This window comes from Staurois parvus, unplaced genomic scaffold (assembly GCF_062004578.1).
Source record: "Staurois parvus isolate SC_StPar_1 unplaced genomic scaffold, SC_StPar_1.0 ptg000155l, whole genome shotgun sequence".
NCBI classification, from domain to species: domain Eukaryota; kingdom Metazoa; phylum Chordata; class Amphibia; order Anura; family Ranidae; genus Staurois; species Staurois parvus.
This window is the reverse complement of record NW_028317951.1, coordinates 30,164,605-30,187,828: the sequence shown is the minus strand read 5'-3', so window position 1 is coordinate 30,187,828 and position 23,224 is coordinate 30,164,605. Positions and strand designations below refer to the sequence as shown.

General features: G+C 44.3%; 1 protein-coding gene and 1 long non-coding RNA gene across 17 annotated transcripts in view; one reads left to right on the top strand and one right to left on the bottom strand.

The window, feature by feature from the left end:
* Positions 1-2,197: 2,197 nt before the first annotated feature.
* Positions 2,198-22,439, bottom strand: LOC149463382 (uncharacterized). The gene is made up of 2 exons (XR_016312483.1): positions 21,521-22,439; positions 2,198-2,739 (listed from the first exon to the last, which is right to left on the bottom strand). It is a non-coding gene; the product is annotated as an uncharacterized LOC149463382 (long non-coding RNA).
* Positions 21,875-23,224, top strand: part of DLG1 (discs large MAGUK scaffold protein 1) — a 321,932-nt gene continuing 320,582 nt past the window's right edge. For 11 of the 16 annotated variants that reach the window (XM_089675624.1, XM_089675634.1, XM_089675622.1 and 8 more), the window contains exon 1: positions 21,876-22,450. In XM_089675624.1, coding sequence (XP_089531750.1) covers positions 22,432-22,450 — 19 coding nt within the window. In that variant the 5' untranslated portion in view covers positions 21,876-22,431. Of the gene's footprint in view, positions 22,451-23,224 lie in introns of all 16 variants that reach the window. The other 5 variants (XM_089675625.1, XM_089675621.1, XM_089675623.1 and 2 more) reach the window with 2 other exon arrangements.

Genomic DNA, 23,224 nt, shown 5'->3' with positions numbered 1-23,224 from the left:
TGTCCCCTCGCCCCAACGCTGGCATCTTAAATGTGGGCACCCGGCTGTGCAGCTTGCCCACTGAGCATGCGAGAGTAGTGCTGCACCTTGTGGATGGTCCCGTAGTGTTCTTGGACTTGTCATATATCCCAGAAGATTACGGGGAGGAGGACCCCCGCAGGTGGCAATCCATAACGGGGGGGCTAGGGATGAGTCCTTAAAGCGGAACATTTACAATTTTACTGCAATGGTATAGATTAATTCCTAAGCCACACCCACAACAAGCCACACAGCTGGTATTTTTCTTTTTTTTTTTTATAAGAGAGTTGGAAACACTGCATCTGCTTCTGCCCAGGAAGAAGCAGCCAGTCACAGATTCTGCCTCTCTGACAAAGAAACCTGTCCTTTTATTATTATTATACAGGACTTATACAGAACCAACAGTTTGTGAATCACTTTACTAAATAAAGGCAGACAGTAGAGTTACAATCCAATCCAAGACAAGAGTATTAAGCTGGGTACACACGGTCGGACCATGTGTACAGCTGTCCTTCTGACAGAAGCCAGTCTAAGGACCGGCTTTTGTTGAAGGGACAAGCTGGAAAACCAGCATCTGATCATGGCTCATAGCCAATGGCTGATTAGTGTGCTTTGATCAGGGGGAGTCCCCCTGTCAGAACACAAAGGCACAGAGGATGAGAACACTGTTCCAACATTGCTTAGTACGGCAACATCTTGTTTCTTTTTTGTTCAGCCCGCTGGGTTGAACAAAGAAAAAACTGAAAGTGTGAACCAGGCTCTAGGGGAGCCCTGCTCAGGATGAGCCGATGGAAAAAGCAGAAGTATAAGTTTAGGGTTGAGGAGGCATAGTCTTCCCTGAAGAGATGAGTTTTCAGGGATCGTCTAAAGCTGGGGTGTCCAACCTGAGACCCAAGAAGGCTATGAACAAAATTGAAAACTTACTTAAAAATGTCAAAGAAAAATTTGTTTCTTTACTGGACTTGTATTTTTCCAAACAAAAATATCTCACTCTTCACAATCACGTCTTATTCATGTCATTAGTTTTCGGCAGCACCTATATTTGGGAGCTAGTTTTTTTTAAAGATGAAACACACAAAGGGCAAAATCAGAAACAAAATATCTGATGAGCACCTTCAGAATTCATTGAGAATTACTACTACATCCATCAAACCAAATGTGTTATTTTATCAAAAACAATGTCACATATCGTACTAGTTTTATGTTGCATTCTTTTACTTTTATAATAACAAATGTTACAAATATGCCCAACTTTTTATGCTCGTCCGCTATCTTTATTGTTAGTGTATTTTATATGTGGCCAAGACAATTTCTCTTCTTCCAATGTGGCCCAAAAGGTTGGACACCCCTGGTCTAAAGGCACACAGAGAAGGAGATTGCTGAAGAAATTAAGGTAAGGCGTTACAGAGGATGAGATAGGCTCTGGTGAAGTATGGGAGGCAAGCAATGGAGGAGGTGATATTGCAAAAACTGCTACTTTCAGGGCCCTTTACATAATGGAAATCAGATACCTCTTTCAGCTGAACACCATACCATGCTTTCATTTTACAAATCATTCATGAAACGCAGTGTACAGATGAGGGGCCCCTTCTGTCCTTTGGACAGTTCTCTGCATTATGCAACATAGAATCCTCCTTGATAGTGACAGGTCATGCGACCAGGCTCTCCTTCTCCCAACCCCTATTTTTTCTCATTCATGATGTGCTTGCTTTGGAATACAAATGTGTCAGAAGAGTTTTATAAAGCTGCCCCACCTGTTTCCAGCCCAGTGCTGTGACGCAGTGTGCTTTGAAAAATATACCGTAACTTGTCCATTTCTTTCTGTTCTTGGTGCTTTGGAAGGCCCATAGAAGTCAAAGACAGCACATTAAAACCTATATAACATGTTTTTTTTGATGCATTGGTCTTGTTCAATGGCTGTCAACCCGATCCACTCCAAATCCTGAATTAAAAACTGCATTGAAAACAAGCCTTAAAATGCATATCAACATGCAAATAAACACATTAATGGATGAAAATGCATCTGTTCAATGCTACAAAAAATACACACACCTCTATGCACAGGCATAGATCTAAATGGACCCTTAACCACTCCAAGTCAGGCCAATTTTTAGCATTCAGCGCTGTCGCACTTTGAATGGAAATTACTCATGCATAACTCATGCATGCCATGCATAACTGTATCCAAATGACATTTTTATTATTTTCTGAGACAGATAGAGATTTCTTTTGGTGGTATTTAATCACCACTGGGTTTTTTACTTTTTGCTATATAAATTAAAAAAAATACTAAAATGTTTTAAAAACAAACAAACATGTTTTTCTTAGTTTTGGTTATCAGAATTTGCAAATAAATATTCTTTCTTCATAAATTTAGACCACATGTCCCGGGGGGAGGTTTTTGAACATGGCACTTGGAGGTTGTTCAGCATAGGAGCACCGTGACGCCCGCCATGCAGATTTGCCTGTGCCGGACTTCCCTAGATGGTACCCCCGTGAGACTACCTGTTCAGGTTGGTGGCTCTAGTCGAGGTCTGAGAGGTGCGGGCAGTGCTGGCGAGGATCACGTGGCGGTTGGCGATGGTGGTGAGCCCGGTGAACAAGATGGTACTGCGGCAGCGTGGGGCTGTGATCCCGGAGTTCCCGGCGGGTCCAGTGCTCGCCGACAAGGCACTCCCTGCAGGGGAAGGTCCATGATTTGAGTTGTACATATCCCCTTTCCTTTGCATAGAAACGCAGAATTAGAAAAGAAACATCAAATGGGTATGAGCGGGATTAATCTTATGACTTATAATATGAAAGGTTTAAATTCTCCCACTAAAAGGCATAAGATACTTAGAGAAATCCACCAACATTCTATAGATGTAGTGTTTTTACAAGAGACACATTTAACATATGAATTCAATGTTAAGTTATATTCAAGGTATTACCCAACCTGGTACTATGTAGACTCACTAATAAAGAGGGCTAAGGGAGTAGCGATCGGGTTCTCGAGGAGTGCGGGCCTTGATGTGGAGGGGAAATTGGTAAACCCAGAAGGTCGTTTTTTGTGTGTAAGAGGGAAAATGCAGGGACAAAAATATACATTGATTAACATCTACTGTCTGAAGCAAAACCTAGAAGTATTCTTGCAGGGAGTGTTAGGGAAAATTATGGACTTTCAGAGGGGCAGTTTGATCCTGGTAGGGGATTTTAATTTATGTTTGGATCCATGGATGGAAACGACTTCAAATGTGCCGAGTGGAGGGGGAAAAAAATTAAGATTGTTAAAAAAGATGTCACATCAAAGTCAATTAATAGATACATGAAGAGTGAAACATCAGAGAAAGAGATTATACCTTCTTCTCTCTAGCACATAGATCTTATTCACATTTAGATTTTTGGTTAAATCTAATATAGACGTTATATCTATCTTGGATCATGCACCTGTCACAGTGAGACTACAGGTAGGAGGGGATGGGAATAAGAGGGCTATGTGGAGATTAAATGAGACGCTTATACAGGAACCAGAAATAGAGAAAAGGTTAAGAGATGAAATAGAGCAAATTTTTCTTCTGAATGAAACTGAGGGAGTCTCTGTGGCTACTATTTGGGAGGCACATAAGGCTTACATCAGATTGTGAGAGAAAAATAAAAGGAGTTGACGGAGGAGTTATATAGATTAGAACAGGAACATAAAAAGAGACGAGATACAGAGATACATCAGAGAGTTAAAGGACCTGTTGGAACAGGAGACAAGGAAGATTTTTAATAGGGTCTCAAAAGAAAGATATCAGTGGGGGAATAAACCAAGAAAATATCTGATGAAAAGACTGAAGGAAAATAAATCGATGAACTATATAAAAAAAAAAAAAGACGAAAAAGAACTGGTATATTGCACAAATGATACTGCGAAAACATTCCAAAAATATTATAGTAGGCTGTATGATGTGAACCCCAAGAACCATAAGGTAATAGAGGAAGAAAAGAGAGGGAAAAGGTGGGAATACCTAGCGGCAGCAGACCTGACAAAAATATCAGAGGAAAAGTTAGCATCCCTAGAACAAGCAATCTCCCAGGGTGAAATAAGTACGGCCCTGAAGAATACAGTGGGAGGAAAGAGAACAGGTTGGGGTATTACGGGGGTATTATGTTTAAAGATCTATTGACCCCTAAAATCTGTACAGATATGAATGCCCTAGGAGAAGCAATGGGAATAAGAGAAGAATCACTCCAAGCGTATATAACAATCATTCTTACACAGGGGAAGGATTGTTCACAATGCGCCAGTTATAGACCCATAACATTATTAAATACAAACACAAAACTCTTTGCGAAAGTATTAGCTACCAGGTTAAAGGAGTTGATGCTGGAATGGATACATTTAGATCAGCTGGGTTTTGTCCCAGGAAGAGAAGGAAGGGATAATGGCTTACGAACACTGCTTCTCTTACAAAAGGCAAAAAGCTGCCGACAACCATTCTGTCGATTGACGCTGAAGAAGCTTTTGACAGGGTGGACTGGGGATTTATGATAAACACACTAGAGGCTTTAGGAATAGGGACTAGGATGTTAAAGTGGATAAAGGAGCTTTATAATAGCCCACCAGCAGCGGTTAAGGTAAATGGATCCCTTTCAGGGTTTTTTTAAAATGTACAATGGTACTAGACAGGAATGTCCATTATCCACATCGATATTTGTTATATCCCTGGGACCTCTGTTGGCGACAGTAAGAAAGAGTGTAGATATTAGAGGAATTAAAATAGGAGAGGTGGATCACAAGGTGGCAGCATACGCAGATGACATGCTGTTTTATATTGTGAACCCCAGATTAACGCTAATCTACTGGGGTTATTAAAACAGTATGGTGAGCTCTCAAATTTTAAAAAAAACCCTACAAAATCTGAAATTTTGAATGTTAATATTTCAAAGAGAAGCAGATCCTACAGAGAGAGGGAGAAGGAACTAGGTTATCTGGGAAAAAAGTTAACCCCCTCAATAAAAAAATATATACCAGGTAAATTATATTCCATTAATAAATTAAATAAAGGAAGAGTTGAGAAGAATTTCAGGTGGTAGGGTCTCCTTGATTGGGCGTATAAGTCTGATTAAGATGGTGATAGTCCCAAAAATTTTGTATAAATTCCATATGCTCCCAGTTCATTTACCAGGATCCTTTTTCGTGAAACAAAAAAAAAAACTAATACTTAAATATATACGGGCTAATAAGTAACCAAGAATCAAATATGAAGTTTTGAGTAATAACAAAAGGAAAGGGAGATTAAATCTGCCCAACATTAGGTATTATTAAACTGCGGTGATCCTGTCACGAGTTGCATATTGGATATACAATTCACAGGAGAAGAGCTGGGTTAAAATGGAAGGTATTTTAAGTAATACACATCTTGAGAAGAATATTTGGATACTATGAACGTTTTGCACTATGGATGAGATTAGCAGCACGTTGACACGGGAGGTTTTGAGAGTCTGGGATGGAGTACACAAGTACAGTGAAGAACAGAAGTATTTGAGCACCCTGTGATTTTGCAAGTTCTCCCACTTAGAAATCATGGCGGGGTGTCAGGGATCTCGGCAACAAGCGGGTACGCGCATGCGCAGAACGCCGATGCGCACTAGCCGGCGAGCACTGGGGTTTGAGCAATTGCGGCTGTGGTGGCCGCGCATGCGCACTCGCGCGCCTAGCACCAATGAGAGCACAGGGCGCACTATTTAAACCAGCCCTGTGCATCTCCAAATTGCCGTATGGTCTTGTTCCATGTTCCTGATTGCTCCTGTATACTTGATTGCCTTGTTGCCGACCCAGCCTGATCCTGATGTCCTCTCCTGCTCTGACCCTTGGCTCGTCCTGACTATTCTCTGCCTAATCCTGATTGTTTGACCTCCTGTTGCTGAACCCGGCCTGTGACCTGTTATTCTTTGCCTGACGCTTCGTACTGGCTGCTCCGCTGTTACCAACCCGGCCTGTCTGACTACGTTATACCTCTTCACATCTGGCTCTTACCTGCTATCCTCCATTGACGGCTGCCTTTACCACAGCTGGGCTCAGGCTGCTTCAAGTCCATCCCCACCATCAGGGGCTCTGGTGAACCAGCAGACTGAGGCTTAGACTCCGTGCACTGAGGGACTGCGGCCTGTGGGTCGCTAGAGGCTAGCGCCAGTCGGCTCCTGACAAAGGGTCTGAAATTCACATTGTAAATGCATTCCCACTCTGAGAGACAGAATTTAAAAAAAATTTCACAAAATCACATTGTATGATATTTAAAGAATTTATTTGTCTTGCACTGCTGAACATAAGTATTTGAACACCTGAGAAAATCAGTGTTAATATTTGGTACAGAAGCCTTTGTTTGCAATTACAGAGGTCAAACGTTTCCTGTAGTTCTTGACCAGGTTTGCACACAGGGATTTTGGCCCACTCCTCCACAGAGATCTCCTCTAGATCTGTCAGGTTTCGGTTCTGTCGCTGAGCAACACGGAGTTTCAGCTCCCTCCAAAGATGTTCTATTGGATTTAGGTCTGGAGACTGGCTAGGCCACTCTAGAACCTTGATATGCTTCTTACGGAGCCACTCCTTGGTTATCCTGGCTGTGTGCTTCGGGTCGTTGTCATGTTGGAAGACCCAGCCACGACCCATCTTCAATGCTCTGACTGAGGGAAGGAGGTTGTTGCTCAAAATCTCACAATAAATGGCCCCATTCATCCTCTCCTTAATACAGTGCAGTCGTCCTGTCCCCTTCGCAGAAAAGCACCCCTAAAGCATGATGTTACCACCCCCATGCTTCACAGTAGGGATGGTGTTCTTGGGATGCAACTCTTCCTTTTTCCTCCAAACACGACGAGTGAAGTTTAGACCAAAAAGTTCTACTTTGGTCTCATCTGACCACATGACTTTCTCCCATGCCTCCTCTGGATCATCCAGATAGTCATTGGCAAACTTCAGGCGGGCCTGGACATGTGATGACTTGAGCAGGGCAACCTTCCGTGCAATGCATGATTTGAAACCATGACGGCGTAGTGTTCTACCGACAGTGACCTTTGAAACTGTGGTCCCAGCTCTCTTCATGTCATTGACCAGCTCTTCCTTTGTAATTCTGGGCCGATTCCTCACCTTTCTTATCATCAGTGATACCCATGAGGTGAGATCTTGCATGGAGCCCCAGTCCGAGGGAGACAGACAGTCGTCTTTAGCCTCTTCCATTTTCTAACAATTGCTCCAACAGTTGATCTATTTTCACCAAGCTGCTTGGCAATTGCTCCGTAGCCCTTTCCAGCCTTGTGAAGGTCCACAATTTTGTCTCTGGTGTCTTTTGACAGCTCTTTGGTCTTGCCCATGGTAGTAGTTGGCATCTGACTGACTGTGGGGTGGACAGGTGTCTTTAAAGAGCTCAGACAGGTGCTACTAAGTTAGATTAATGAGTGGACTAGAGGTGGACCTTTTAAAGGCACAGTAACAGGTCTTTGAGAACCAGAATTCTTGCTGTTTCTTAGGTGTTCAAATACTTATGTTCAGCGGTGCAAGACAAATAAATTATTTGAAAATCATACAAAGTGATTTCCTGAATTTTTTTTTAAATTCTGTCTCTCAGAGTGGGAATGCACCTACAATGTGAATTTCAGACCCCTCCATGATTTCTAAGTGGGAGAACTTGCAAAATCGCAGGGTGTTCAAATACTTCAGTTACTCACTGTATATGGGGTGGAAGTATAATTCCTTGTTGATTCCCCTGGTGGGCACAGAGTTTTTCTCACTAGGGCATGACAATATTTCGGGGAAGTGGTTTAAAAATGAGGATGCACGTCTAAGTGATATAGTAAATAAGGGGGAGTTGTACACGTTTCAAGGTTTAAAAAGAAAGATGTACAGTCAGGTCCATAAATATTGGGACATGGACACAATTCTAACATTTTTGGCTCTATACACCACCACAATGGATTTGAAATGAAACAAACAAGATGTGCTTTAACTGCAGACTGTCAGCTTTAATTTGAGGGTATTTACATCCAAATCAGGTGAACGGTGTAGGAATTACAACAGTTTGCATATGTGCCTCCCACTTCTTAAGGGACCAAAAGTAATGGGACAGAATAATAATCATAAATCAAACTTTCACTTTTTAATACTTGGTTGCAAATCCTTTGCAGTCAATTACAGCCTGAAGTCTGGAACGCATGGACATCATCAGATGCTGGGTTTCATCCCTGATGATGCTCTGCCAGGCCTCTACTGCAACTGTCTTCAGTTCCTGCTTGTTCTTGGGGCATTTTCCCTTCAGTTTTGTCTTCAGCAAGTGAAATGCATGCTCAATCGGATTCAGGTCAGGTGATTGACTTGGCCATTGCATAACATTCCACTTCTTTCCCTTAAAAAACTCTTTGGTTGCTTTTGCAGTCTGCTTTGGGTCATTGTCCATCTGCACTGTGAAGCGTCCAATGAGAAGTGAAGCATTTGGCTGAATATGAGCAGATAATATTGCCCGAAACACTTCAGAATTCATCCTGCTGCTGTTGTCAGCAGTCACATCATCAATAAATACAAGAGAATCAGTTCCATTGGCAGCCATACATGCCCACGCCATGACACTACCACCACCATGCTTCACTGATGAGGTGGTATGCTTAGGATCATGAGCAGTTCCTTTCCTTCTCCATACTCTTCTCTTCCCATAACTCTGGTACAAGTTGATGTTGGTCTCATCTGTCCATAGGATGTTGTTCCAGAACTGTGAAGGCTTTTTTACATGTCGTTTGGCAAACTCTAATCTGGCCTTCCTGTTTTTGAGGCTCACCAATGGTTTCCATCTTGTGGTGAACCCTCTGTATTCACTCTGGTGAAGTCTTCTCTTGATTGTTGACTTTGAAACACATACACATACCTCCTGGAGTGTTCTTGATCTGGCAAACTGTTGTGAAGGGTGTTTTCTTCACCAGGGAAAGAATTCTTCGGTCATCCACCACAATTGTTTTCCATGGTCTTCCGGGTCTTTTGGTGTTGCTGAGCTCACCAATGCATTCCTTCTTTTTAAGAATGTTCCAAACAGTTGTTTTGGCCACGCCTAATGTTTTTGCTATCTCTCTGATGGGTTTGTTTTGTTTTTTCAGCCTAATGATGGCTTGCTTCACTGATAGTGACAGCTCTTTGGATCTCATCTTGAGAGTTGACAGCAACAGATTCCAAATGCAAATAGCACACTTGAAATGAACTCTGGACCTTTTATCTGCTCATTGTAATTGGGATAATGAGGGAATAACACACACCTGGCCATGGAACAGCTGAGAAGCCAATTGTCCCATTACTTTTGGTCCCTTAAGAAGTGGGAGGCACATATGCAAACTGTTGTAATTCCTACACCGTTCACCTGATTTGGATGTAAATACCCTCAAATTAAAGCTGACAGTCTGCAGTTAAAGCATATCTTGTTCGTTTCATTTCAAATCCATTGTGGTGGTGTATAGAGCCAAAAATGTTAGAATTGTGTCCATGTCCCAATATTTATGGACCTGACTGTATTTGTTGTATTAGATGAAATTAGATATTATCAGGCAGGCACAGTGGCTAAATGGTTAGCACTTCACCCTGGCAGTACTAGGGCCGTTGGTTCGAATCCCAACCACGGCACCACCTACCTGGAGTTTGAATGTTCTCCTTGTGCCTGCGTGGGTTTCCTCCTATACTCTAAAGACATGCTGGTAGGTTAATTGGATCCTGTCTAAATTGGCCCTAGTATGTGTATGGATGTAAGTTAGGGACCTTAGATTGTACGCCCCTTGAGGGTCAGGGACTGATGTGAATGTACAATATATATATGTAAAGCGCTGCGTAAATTGACGGCGCTATATAAGTAACTGAAATAAATAAATTAAGACATTTTGTTTCAAAGCTTCCCCAGCTACTGAGGATGCCGGAGGATATGCTCCCATTTGAGAAAATGCTGAGCTCTGACAGAGTCCTAAAGCACGTTACTTCTAAGATATATAAGATCCTTACTGAACTGATGGGGGCGGGTCCTCCATTGCTCTTAGAGAAATGGGAAAGGGAGCTGGGAATGAAAATGAGTGAACAGCAAAAAAAATAAATTGTTTAAATTGACACATGGGGCAATGAACATGAACACAGCTGAAATTAATTCTAAATGTTTAACTAGATGGAATTTTACACCGAGTGTATCACCATTGTGTTGGAGGGGATGTGGACTTAAGGGAACTATGGCACATATATGGTGAGTCTGTCCCAAAATACAGATGTTTTTGGCAGGACATAATACAAGCTATACAAGAGATACTGGGGATCACTATGCAGAAAGAGCCGTGGGAGTGTTTACTTTATAGGTCAGAGATACCAGTGAAACAATATAAAAACAGTGCATTATACCATCTAATTAGTGCGGTCATGGGACTTATTGTCAGGGAGCAAGGAGCCAGACACACAAGGAGGTGCAATTAAAGGTAGGTTTATTAATATCAAAATAAGACAAGAGTCTATGCAAGTCCAACAGCGGAAATTGTAGCCAAAGCCAGGATCAAGAGCCAGGAAGAATCGTCGCCAGAGCCGGGATCAGGAGCCAGGAAGAATCGTCACCAGAGCCGGGATCAGGAGCCGGGAAGGATCATCACCAGAGCCGGGATCAGGAGCCAGGAAGAATCGTCGCCAGAGCCGGGGTCAGAAGCCAGGAGGAGTCTTAGCCAAAGCCGAGTCGGTATCCAGGAAAGCAATGAGTAGCTAAACAGGAGCTTGTTTCTGTGCAAGAGACAGGACACAAATGCAATGAGCAGCTGCAGACAGCAGGCTTAAATGTGATAAGCCACCACCTCCTGGAGGAGGAGCCGCAGAGGCCTGAAAGCATAAAGGATCCCACAATGCTTTGCAGACATCTAAGATGGATGCCAGCACATGGAGCAGCACAGATCCTGAGGAAAGGTAGGACCTTGACAGTACCTCCTCCTCAAGGGCCCCTCCCCCTCCGCAGCTCAACATAAGGCTTCTGGGGAAAGCGGGCATGAAAAGCGCGGAGGAGGGCAGGAGCATGAACATCCGCGGAAGGAACCCAGGAACGCTCCTCGGGACCATAACCACGCCAATGGACCAGGAACTGCACCCGACCGCGGACCAACCGAGAATCCAGGATGAGGCTCACCTCATACTCCTCATGACCGTCAACCCGGATGGGACAAGGCTGAGGCGGCTAGGCAGTAAAGCGATTACAGACCAGAGGCTTCCAGAAATGACCCAGGACAACTGGTTCCTCCCTGGATGACCGGCAGTCTCGGAATTATGGTAGGTACGCAGCAAGCGGGTACGCAATCCCTCAGGTACGAAACATCTGCCAGCCAGTCTCTCAGGAGGAGCATCAGTTTGAGCCGCCAAAATCTGCTCCACAAGGGGAGAAGTCAGGTTGGTACGAATGGCAGCCAGGATCTGGTCCGGAGGTATGACCGAGGTTGGCTCAGAGTCCTCCCTGGACAGCGCAGAGTATTACCGTGACAAGGCATCAGCCCTGACATTCTTGGAGCCAGGCAAATAGGAGACCACATAGTTAAAGCGCGACAAGAACAGAGCCCATCTGGCCTGACGGGGCATCAATCTCTTAGCCTCCGAGAGATACGTCAGGTTCTTGTGGTCAGTGAGAATGAGAACCGGAACCGCAGAACCCTCGAGCAGGTGCCTCCATTCCTTGAGAGCCTGAATAATGGCCAGCAACTCCCTGTCTCCAATCTGGTAGTTGCATTCTGCAGTGGAAGGCCTCCTGGAGTAGAACCCACAGGGAAGTAGGGGTGCATCGGGTGACCGACGCTGAGACAAGAGGGCGCCTACTCCCGTCTCAGATGCATCAACCTCGAGGACAAAAGGCAACCCAGGATTGGGGTGAGACAGTATCGGAGCCGAAGCAAAGGCGGATTTCAGAGCTTTGAAAGCTAAAATGGCCTCGGGTGACCACTCGTGAGGATTACTGCCCTTCTTGGTCAGATCTGAGAGAGGCTTGGCCAGCGTGCAGAAGTTCCTGATAAACTTCCGATAATAGTTGGCGAATCCCAAAAAGCGCTGAATGGACCAAAGACCACTGAGACGAGGCCACTGCAGAACCGCCGAAACCTTCTGAGGGTCAATGGAAAAACCCACAGCGGAAATGATGTAGCCCAAAAAGGCAACCTGGGATCGGTGAAATTCACACTTCTCGAGCTTACAGAAAAGCTTGTTCTCCCGTAACCGTTGCAGCACCCGCTTAACATCCTGGATATGAGACTCCATGGACGCAGAGTAAACCAGGATGTCGTCCAAGTAGACCACCATGCACTGCTGCAACAAGTCACGAAATACATCATTAATGAACTCCTGAAAGACTGCGGGAACGTTACACAACCCGAAGGGCATAACCAAGGATTCATAGTGACTGGTTCTGGTGTTGAACGCGGTCTTCCACTCGTCGCCCTCCTTGATCCGTACGAGGTTGTACGCAGCCCTAAGGTCGAGTTTAGTAAAGACCGTTGTTCCCTTGAGGCGGTCAAACAACGGAATTGGGTAAGCATTCTTAACCGTGATTCGATTGAGGCCCCTAAAATCAATGCAAGGCCTCAACTCACCGCCCTTCTTTTTCACAAAGAAAAAGCCAGCTCCTGCTAGAGAAGTAGACTTGCGAATGTGCCATTGGGAAAGTGCATCCGCAACGTACTCCTCCATGGCCTGATTCTCCGCAACCGAAAGAGGATACACTCTGCCACGCGGAGGAGTGGCACCGGATTGTAAGGTTATGGCACAATCATATGGACGATGAGGAGGCAGAGCACCGGCGCACACCTTGTCAAACACGTCCAGGTACTCCCCATATTCAGTGGGCAACACAGAGTCCAAGGAGGCACACAACACCTTAACAGGTCCACGGATGCAACCGGCCCCACACTGTGGCGACCATGAGAGAATCTTGGCCGACCGCCAATCAAAGGTCAGATTGTGCTTCTGAAGCCAGGGATAGCCCAAAACAACGGAGTAGTGCGGGGAAGAAATTACCTGGAAACAGGACAACTCCCTGTGAACAGCCCCAATAGCTACTTCAACCGGCAGGGTCTCGTGGGTAACCTGCGGCGGTTGCAGGGGCCTGCCATCTATCGCCTTGAGGACCAATGGAGTAACTCGAGCCTGCAGAGGAATGGAGTAGTGGGCAGCAAACGAACTGTCCATAAACAACCCACCAGCCCCAGAGTCTACTAACGCCTGGGCCGTCACCGAGTCTTCTGCCCAAGAGAGGACAACGGTGATTAGCGGTTTATCCTTACGGGAAACCGGGGACGAGGAAACTCCACCCAAGATCTGCCCCCGACAGGATCTCAGGTGCGAGCGTTTCCCGGAAGGACCGGACAGGACTGCCGAAAATGCCCACCGAGACCAAAGTACAGGCAGCGACCCTCCCGATGCCAGGAGGCCCGCTCCCCCTCGGAAAGGCAAGCAAACCCCAGCTGCATGGGCTCATTGCCAGACAAACCATCCCCAGGAGGCGTGGGAGGAGAGGGAGGCATGGGTGGGACAGAAAACGTAGGCGCCAATCGGTTAGGAGGCCTCTGCAGACACTCCTTAAATAAAGGCCTCTCTCTGAGCCTGGTGTCAATCAGGATTAGGAAGGAAATGAATGCCTCGTCCTTCAACGCATCTGAGAGACCATGAGAGAGAGTTTCTCTTTGTTTCTGTTCTAAAAATTTGCAAATAAATAATTGTTCTTCATAAATGTAGGCCAAACTGTATTCTGCTACATGTCTTTGGTGAAAATAACCCAAATTAGGATGTATTTTTTAGTTTGTAGGAAAGTTATAGAGTTCACAAACTATGGTATAGATCTGAAAATTGATCAATCCTGAAGTACTGACAGCCAATCTAATTTCTTGAGGTCCAAGAATGTCAGAACAGTACAGATATCCCCCAGATGACCCCTTTTTGCAAAGTAGACAGTCTGACGTACTTCATAAGAGGCATGGCGAGTTTTTTGAAGTTGTATTTTTTTTGTCATAATTTTTCGGAAAATTAAAAAAATTATTTCCACAATTTTATTTTTACATATTCTCACCAGTGCAGTACAGCATCATCATTTAACTGGCATGGTGGTGATCAGGGACACTGACTGGTGACAGTATGAAGAAAAACATTTTTTAAATTTTGTTTTCTTTTTTTTATTATTTTTAATTTTTTATTACATTTTTTTTTCATATTTCACTTTGACCAAAGTAGTACAATGTTACCATAGTAACATTGTACTACTTTGGGGAAGTGATCAGTATTTTTTTTTTATTTTTTTACACAATTTCCTTATAGCAAAGAATTACTTTGCTATAAGCAAGCATTTACCTGAATGACATCGATTCATTCAGGGCTTTTTTTTTTTTTTTGTGTGCTTAGCTGTGATTTGGCCACGGCTAATCACATGACACAGCTGGGCTGTGATTGGCCCAGCTTGTGCATGTGATCGCTGTGACCATTCACAGCTAGGCATACTAGTATACAATGGATGGCATGAATGAAGCCATCCATTGTATACAACTGTCATGTGACCTGCTGTGATTGGTCACAGCAGGTCACATGGTACCGGCAACGGAGCCGGTACTCAGATCTGTCATCGGCCGTGTCCGAGGTACGCGGCCGGTGACAGTTCGCGCCGCTGCGCTACTCTGCAGGCGCGCAAACTGCGCATGCCCGGGAGGACGTCATATGGCGTCCACCCGGAACGCTGAAGGATTTTGCCGGCCGCCAAATGGCCATTGGCTGGGCGGCTAATGGTTAAATAAAATGCTTAATTTTCTTTAGAAAGTTGCCATTTTAACAAGTTATTTCTCACACAGCATGGACATACTTACAATTACACCACAAAACACATTCTGCTATGCCTGCTCAGCATGGGGTACCACGTGTGAGACTTTTTCACAGCCTAGATGCATAGAGGGGATTCAAGGAGCAACTTCATGCATTCCAGGGGCATAAATTACACATCTAATTTCCTGACTACCTATCCAAGGTATTTCCTGAAAGGCATAATGAGTCCTTTGAAAATTTAACTTTTTTAAACAAGTTTTTGGAAAATGTAGGAGAGAAAGTAAAAATGTATTTTTTTAACACAAAGTTGTCCATTAACAAGATATTTCTAACAAACAACATAGACATACTTAGAAATACACCTCAAAACACATTCTGCTACTCCTCCTGAGTGTGGCAATACCACGTGTGGGACACAGAGGTGCCCAAAATCCCTGGAGCACCTTCAGGCTTTCTAGGGACATAAATTACACATCTAATTTCCTTACTACCTATCACATTTTTTTTACCACAAGCTTTTGGAAAATACCTAAAGAAAATGAAAGTTAATTATTTTACATACAGTTGTCAATGTAATAAGATATTTCTCTCACACAGCATGGGCATACTTAGAATTATACCCCAAAACCCCATTCTGCTACTCCTCCTGAGCATGGGGATAGCCTGTGTGTGAGACTTTTTCACAGCGTAGCCAAATAAAGGGGCCTGACATCCAAGAAGCACCTTAAGGTGTTCTAGGCTACCTAAGTGCTACAACTGCGTTTAAACGTTCCTGCTTTAAAAGCAGGTTTTGCCATGTTCACATCTGTATAGCCATGTATGGAGTGTAATCAAATCCTGGACACTCAGAATTCTGTTTTCTCTTAGCCTCCATTCACACTTAAATGTTTTTTTCAGCTCATTTCCCTATGCCTGACTATGCTCAAAGTGCAACATTCTATTCATTCTAATTGTCCCTGTTCACACTTGTATGCTCAAATGCTCCTATGCATATATAGGCATTTTTGATTCCATGGACTTCAATGCGAGTGCGTATAAATGTGAGATAAATGCTTTTGTGTACAATTCCATTTCCAAAAAAGTTGGGTGCTGTGTAAAGTCTACATAAAAACAGAATGCAATGATTTGCAAATCTCATAAACTCATATTTTATTCACAATAGAAAATAGAAAACATGTTTATTTACAAATGTTTAAACTGAGAAAATGTACCATTTTATGAAAAAAATAATGTAATTTTGAAACTGATGGTAGCAACACATCTGAAAAAAATTTGGACAGGGCCATGTTTACTATGGTGTAGCCTCTATTCTTCTTTTAAAGTGTTACTAAACCCACAACAGTAAAATCAGTCTGTACAGTATATGCAGTAAAGCATGCTTGTTATACTCATTGTGGAACCTAAGGGGTTAAAAGTGAAGAGTGGACTTATTTTTTCCCCCCAATTATACTTACCTAGGTGGATGCAGCATCGGTTCGATGCTGCATATGTCCCCTGCCGGCTCTAAGTATGAGAACTCAGCAATCACATGACCGCTGATTTCTAACAGCCGTTTTGAGCAGAAAGCGGTCAGTCACGGCTCTCTGCTCTGCCCCCCCAGCGTTCACTGGAGAAGGGGGAGGAAACGGCTGCACCACAGATGCACTCTGTTTGTGATCAGCATTTGATGTGTTATTAATAATTCATTGGCATCCCATGTGTTCTGGTGTGAACTGGACCTATTATTATACAGGATTTATATAGCGCCAACAGTTTGCTCAGTGCTTTACAACGTGAGGGCAGACAATACCATTACAATACAATTCCTTACAGTAGGAAACAGAGGGCCCTGCTTGTTAGAGCTTGCAATCTAAAAGACCTAAAGGCAGATTTGAGGCTGTCAGTATGGACGATGTCCTAAGGCTCTTTCACACAGGCATTGAAAATAAGCAGTTGAGTCATGTTTTTGCTGCTTCCTGACCAGCTATCAATGCTACTCGAAATTGTTAAAATAAGGAGTGGATGAAGCTGTTCATGCTGCAGCTTCAGTGTAGCCTCACGGCGCTGCTAAATTAACATTTCCTGCAGTGTTCAGCAGGTGTTGATGCTTTGCAAATGCCTCCATTTACTTCTACTGAAGAGCGCTGCAAACGCACCAATTGTGTTTACAGTGCATGTAAGGTGTGGTTGCAAAGTGCCAAAAGTGATCATTTCCAATTTTAACCTTCTACAAAAAAAAAAGTCACAGGGCAAATTAAAGTGGTTCCACAGTTTCAAGGGCATTTTTTCAGCCACCTTTAGGCCTCTTTCACAAAGGGTGGACCTGTCAGTGGATCTCTCCGCTGATCCCTGTTGAGCAAGCGGATGACAGGTCTGTGTCCACTCCACAGCCCGCTGTCCTCTATGGGCAGTCACATGGAAACGATGCATCCCATATGATCAACGGAAGGGGAATAGATCCCATCTGTTTCTTTTTGGCGGATTGGATTGGATGTTGGCGAGTGTAAACATACACATCGCATATCTTGATTGCTTATAGTTACATCATATGCACCTCTGTGAATTTAAAGGGACTGTGCCTCAGATAATGCCATTTCTTTGATCAAGAAGTCACTGAATATCCTGACTGCTTATAAACTACACAACATGCACCACTGTGCACTTCAAGGGACTGTGCCTCAGATAATGCCATTTGTTTGACTGAGAAGTCACCGCATACTCTGATTGCTTACAAGCCACACAATGTACACCCCTGTGAATCTAAAGGAATTGTGCCTCAGATAATGCCACTTCTTTGTTAGAGAAATCACTGCACACTCTGATTGTTTACTAACTATATCATATGCACCCCTGTACATCTAAAGGGACTGTGCCCAGATAATGTTACTTCCTTGATGTAGACGTTATCGCATACTCTAATTGCTTATAAGTTATACCATATGTACCCATGTGCATTCAAAGGGACTGTACCGCAGATAATGTCATTTCTTTGATTGTAAAGTCACAATATACTTTGATTGCTTACTAGCTATATTATGTGCACCCCTGTGCAATTAAAGGGACCATGCCTCAAATAAATGCCCAAATTTGTGTATTGAGAACTTATTGCCTACTCTGATTGCTTACGAGTCTCATCATGTGCACCTCCGTGTATCAAAGGGACTGTGCTTCTTTTCAACTAATGTCAATTCTTTAATTGAGAAGTTATTGCATACTCTGAATGTCTACTGGCTATACTAATTACCTTCAATTTGAGGCAAATCCTGATGCTAGTTCATCTACGGCCGCTACAACATGTTACTTCCCCTCAAGGGAGTGCACTTTCCATCTATAACCACTTCTAGAGCACACCTACTCTCAGGAACATCTATCAATACACCAGCTTAGTCCTTGACCTGATCATGTATGAGGGAGGTGACAGTGGCCTGTTAGGATCTCCCCAGGATGGTGCCCTATAGATTGGCACCTGAGAGGGTCACAGGCTTTTCATATACCATTATTTATATCCTCCTCTGGACTACATGCAGTCATATGTTTAGGATCAGTTCCTGTTGTGATCTTTATGCCTTGGTGTCTAGTGTATGTAATTTATTAAAATAAATTGAAAATAATGCCTCGGTTTACAAATTTTTTCCGCATTATGAAGTGTATGTTGATGCCGATTTCTAAATGCAATTTCTGGCTTTTTTTCTTCTTCACTATAGCTCACAGAATTAGCTGTCACTTTCCCTGGAGTTAAAGGAAAATTAGTTTATTTTAAGAAACTAAAAGGAAACATTGTTTCTTTTAACTCAAATAAACTAAAAGGAAACTTTCTTACTTTTAGCTGGCGGGAAGTGACAGCTGAATCTCTGAGCTATAGTGATGAAAAAAAAAGCGATAATTACAATTAAAAACCGGCACCAGAATAAATAGAAAAATGGCGTGGGGATCCTCCCATCCATACCAAGCCCTTCGGGTCTGGTATGGATTTTGAGGAGAGCTCCCACGACAAAATAAAAAAAAATGGTATGGGGGTCCCCCCAAAATCCATACCAGGCCACATGCCCTCAACATGGGGGGTGCTTTGGGGCAGGGGGGGCCCCAAAGCATGTTGAGGGCATGCGGCCTGGTATGGTTCAGGAGTGGGGGTGTGTGGTGCTTGTCTCCCCCCCTTTCCTGACCTGCCGGGCTGCATGCTCGGATAAGGGGCCGGTATGGATATTGGGGGAGACCCCCACACCATTTTTTTTAATTTTAGCGTGGGAGTTCCCCTAAAAATCCATACCAGACCTGAAGAGCTTGGTATGGATGGAAGAGGGGACCCCACACCGTTTATTTATTTTTTACATTTCCGGCAATTCTTTTACATTCAGCTGTCAGTGGGGAACTGCACTGACAGCTGAAACACTAACACATGGTTGTCAATACTAAAATACCGCATGACTTAATAAAATAACTCATGCGGTATTTTAGTAGCGTTTACTTTTTTCTGACCTCCGGAACAGATTAATTGGTTTTCAATGCATTCCTATGTCAAATGGCGTTTCAGTTTACAAATTTTTTGCTATACAAAAAGTCCAGCAGAACGAATTAAATTCATAAACCGAGGTATGCCTGTACATTTCATTTTGTCTGTAATAAAGAAGTTTTTGTGCGCAACTGATCACCTTCTCCTTTGTTTGAATTATGTTTATTGAGTATTTACAAAATTCTTCATTCAGACTGAGTCCACAACTAGTTCTTTTTCTGTTAGTGTCTCATTGGCTTGGTGTCTAGGGACTCCCGGTATACGTATTTTCGTTTGATCGCATATATTTTTTAGGCTACTTTTTGGAAGTTTTGCAAACAGACATATCTGTTTACACCCGGCGCTCCATAGAGGAGAATAGAGGTTCAGATCTAGTCCGTCTGAAAAACCGTGTGAAAGGGGCCTTATTTTTTTTACTGCTTCCAAATGGCCCTCTATGTTATCCTATGTATCCATGCACACAAAGGCTTTTAGAAGCAGTAGAGTTTACCAGCAGGAAAAAAACCCCAGGGCCAGTGCGTCCAGGAGCAGCAGCGTTTTGGCAGAAAAACGCTTGACGCAGCTAAACACGTCTGAACACTAAGAGTGTTTAATGCTTGAGCATTAATTAATTTCAATGGCCAGAATAAATTATCAATCTGACCAATGAAATGAATTAACCCCCAAGCGCTTGTACACGCGTTAGATACTTTTACTAGCATCAGGTGTTTTTTTCTACAAAATTGTTGCTGCCAGAAGGACAGCTGCTAGGAGAGTTTTTTTTATAACGCCCTGAGTACATGAGGCCTAATGCTATAGGTGCTCTAACTGCTTCCCGGCTGCCCTATAGCAGAAGTACTGCTACAGGATGGCAGGAATGCGCAAAATCACGTATGTATACGTGATTTTGTATTTCTGGGTAGGGGGTGTGCGCGATCTCTACCTGTGCTGCTATTGGCTCCTTGGCATTTCAATCACCGGGTCCTGGACTCCGAATCTTGGCCAGGACTTGGTGATTGTCAGCAGAGCTGACAGGGGAGAGGTCTGTATGTAAACAACTCAGATCTCTCCCATGTCAGCACGAACAGGCTGCTTTGTATTGCTCTGCACAGCAGAACAATACGAAGCAGCTTGTCTACACAGTAAATCACAAAACAGCCCACAGTTAACCCTTTGATCGCCCCAGATGTTAGCCCCTTCCTGACCAGTGTCATTAGTACAGTGTCAGTGATTTTTATTAGCACTGATCACTGTATTAGTGTCACTGGAGATATCAGTGACAGTCAGTCAGTTCCCCCCAGTGTCAGAATGCCCGCCGCAATCCCGCAACACGTCGCTGATGGCCGCCATTACTAGTAGAAAAAAAAAAAATTCCACTATATATTCCGCCATTTGTAGATGCTATAACTTTCATGTAAACCAATTAATTTACACGTATTGGGATTTTTTTTTTTTAGAACAGACATGTAGCAGAATACATTTTGGCCTAAATTTATGAAATTTTATTTTTAACATTTTCTTTACTGGATTTGTTTTATAGCAAAAAGTCAAAAATAGTTTTTTTCAAAATTGTCGGTCTTTTTTTGTTTATAGCGCAAAAAAATAAAAACGCAGAGGCGATCAAATACCACTGAAAGAAAGCTCCATTCGTGTGAAAAAAGGATGTAAATTTCATTAGTGTACAGCGTTGCATGACTGTGCAATAGTCAGTTAAAGTAACGCAGTGCCATATCGCAAAAAATGGCTTGGTCAGGAACAAGGGGGGGGGGGTAAATCGTCTGGAGAGCAAGTGGTTAATGCACACTAAGGCAGCTGTAGAATTGGGGAGGCCTTAGTCTCCTCTAAGGAATGCTCTGGCTTATGTTCTGTGACAGAGCCTGTACTTAACTCAAATGAGGCAGCACAGTGGCTAAATGGTTAGCATTTCCGTCTGGCAGTACTAGGGTTGTTGGTTCGAATCCCAACCACAGCACCACCTGCATGGAGTTTGCATATTCTCCCTGTGTGGGTTTCCTCTAGGTTCTTTAGTTTCCTCCCACACTCCAAAGACATGCTGGTAGGTGAATTGGATCCTGTCTAAATTGTCCCAAGTATGTGTATGTATGAATGTGAGTTAGGGACTTTAGATTGTACACCCCTTGAGGGTTAGGGACCTTAGATTGTATACCCCTTGAGGGTTAGGGACTGATGTGAATGTACAATATGTATGTAAAGTGCTGTGTACATTGACGGCACTATGTAAGTACCTGGAATAAATGTTAGGACTTTGTGAGGGTGTTTGATCACCCAGAACACGTAGAGCTCCGGTTTCTCCTCCTAGAAGTTCCCAGGACCATTGCTCTCATTCCCTCACACAGTCAGCTCGGTCCAGAAGGTGTGAGGGGAGACCCCACTAGCTCACCTTTACCCCTTTAAGAGAGCGCCGTCTACTCCAAGCTCGCCTCTCCAGCCAAGGTAGAAGCTGGCGCTGCCGCCCGGCGAGGCTCACTCCTGATTGGCGGAGACGGCGCTGGCTCTGAAAGGGGGCGGTCACGTGATGTGCTCCAGCAAGCTCTGGGGCGCCATTTTGGAGTAAAGTTTGGGTTTTCCGAGGGCTTGAGAAGAGGAGGAGGCGGAGGAGGGAGGTGGAAGAGGAGAAGGAGGGGGGAAGACGGAGGAGCTGACAGAAAGAGAGGCGAGAAGAAGTGAAAGGAAAAGAGCCGCCCGGAGAGGGGAAGAGCCGAGCCAGCCATAGCGGACACTAACTTTTTCTCCTCATTTTCCAGCCGGGACTGTCAATGATCCAGCCAGCCGAGGAGGAGACGGGAACTTCTTTCGCCGCCCCCTTTCCAACAAGTTTGTGTCTGAGTGTATAGTGAGCGCACTCCTCCCCTCCCCCGCTGAGAGGACCTCCGAGGACAGCCCGAGCCCTCTTCACACTACACAGGAGTTGGGAACCTCCCTTCTAGAGTGCGTGGAACAGTCCCGGGGGAGGCAGCCAGCACTGCACAGGACTTTCTCATTACCTCGCGGTGGGGGGGAGAAAGCTGTCGGTGTCCTGCTCCGGGAGGTGGGGCACTTTGGAAGAAGAGACCAGTGCTGTGTGGTGGAGTCTCCGGCTGAGGGGTTCCCCGGGCTCGGCAGCCTGTTGGTGTGTGTGCTGGTCGGGGGTGGCACCATGCCTGTCAGGAAGCAAGGTGTGTGTCCCTTTATTGTGTGTGCGAGCATGGCAGAGGCAGCCGAGAGGAGCGCCCCCCTCCAGGGTGCAGGGGCTTGTCTGCGGCTCAACTATGACAACTTGGTGCAGCTCTGTCCCATGCTGGAATGTATGGCAGGCCGAGTAGGCTGTCAGCAGTGGCCTTTCATGTAAATGGGACTGTGATTTCTGAGTGCATCGCCCTTTGGAAGTTCGCTGTTTAAATGGTGTCTGTAGGTGTGACTTAGTGCTGTGGTTTTTGGATAAAGTGGGGAAGTGTTGGGAGCTCTGTCAGATTTGTATTGCTGTCTGTGATCCCATTGGGGAGATCCTACCTCTCTGTCTCAGTGCCCACTGTTACCAGGATAGTGAGGGGGGCAATTCACACGGGGGCCAAAGAGGCGGTAAAAACATGATCTGCGTCCTGTCCGCCCACCCAATGCAGTACACATGCCGCAGCCAATCAAACTTGCCCATTGGGCTCAATTGGACCTTGCTACAACCTGGCTGGCAGTTGCAGAATGATATTTCAGTACGAAACTGGCCTTGGGATTTAAAGTGATTTGTAAAGGTTATCATCTCATTTAACCACTTCCCCTCCAGACTATTTACCCCACTTCCTGGCCAGGCCATTTTTTTACAATACAGCTCTGCATTGCTTTACCTGACAATTGTGTGGTCAACGCTGCACCCAATTGAAATTTGTCCTTTTTTTTTTTTTCCCTCTACAATTAGAGCTTTCTTTCGATGGTATTTGATCACCTGTGCAGGTTTT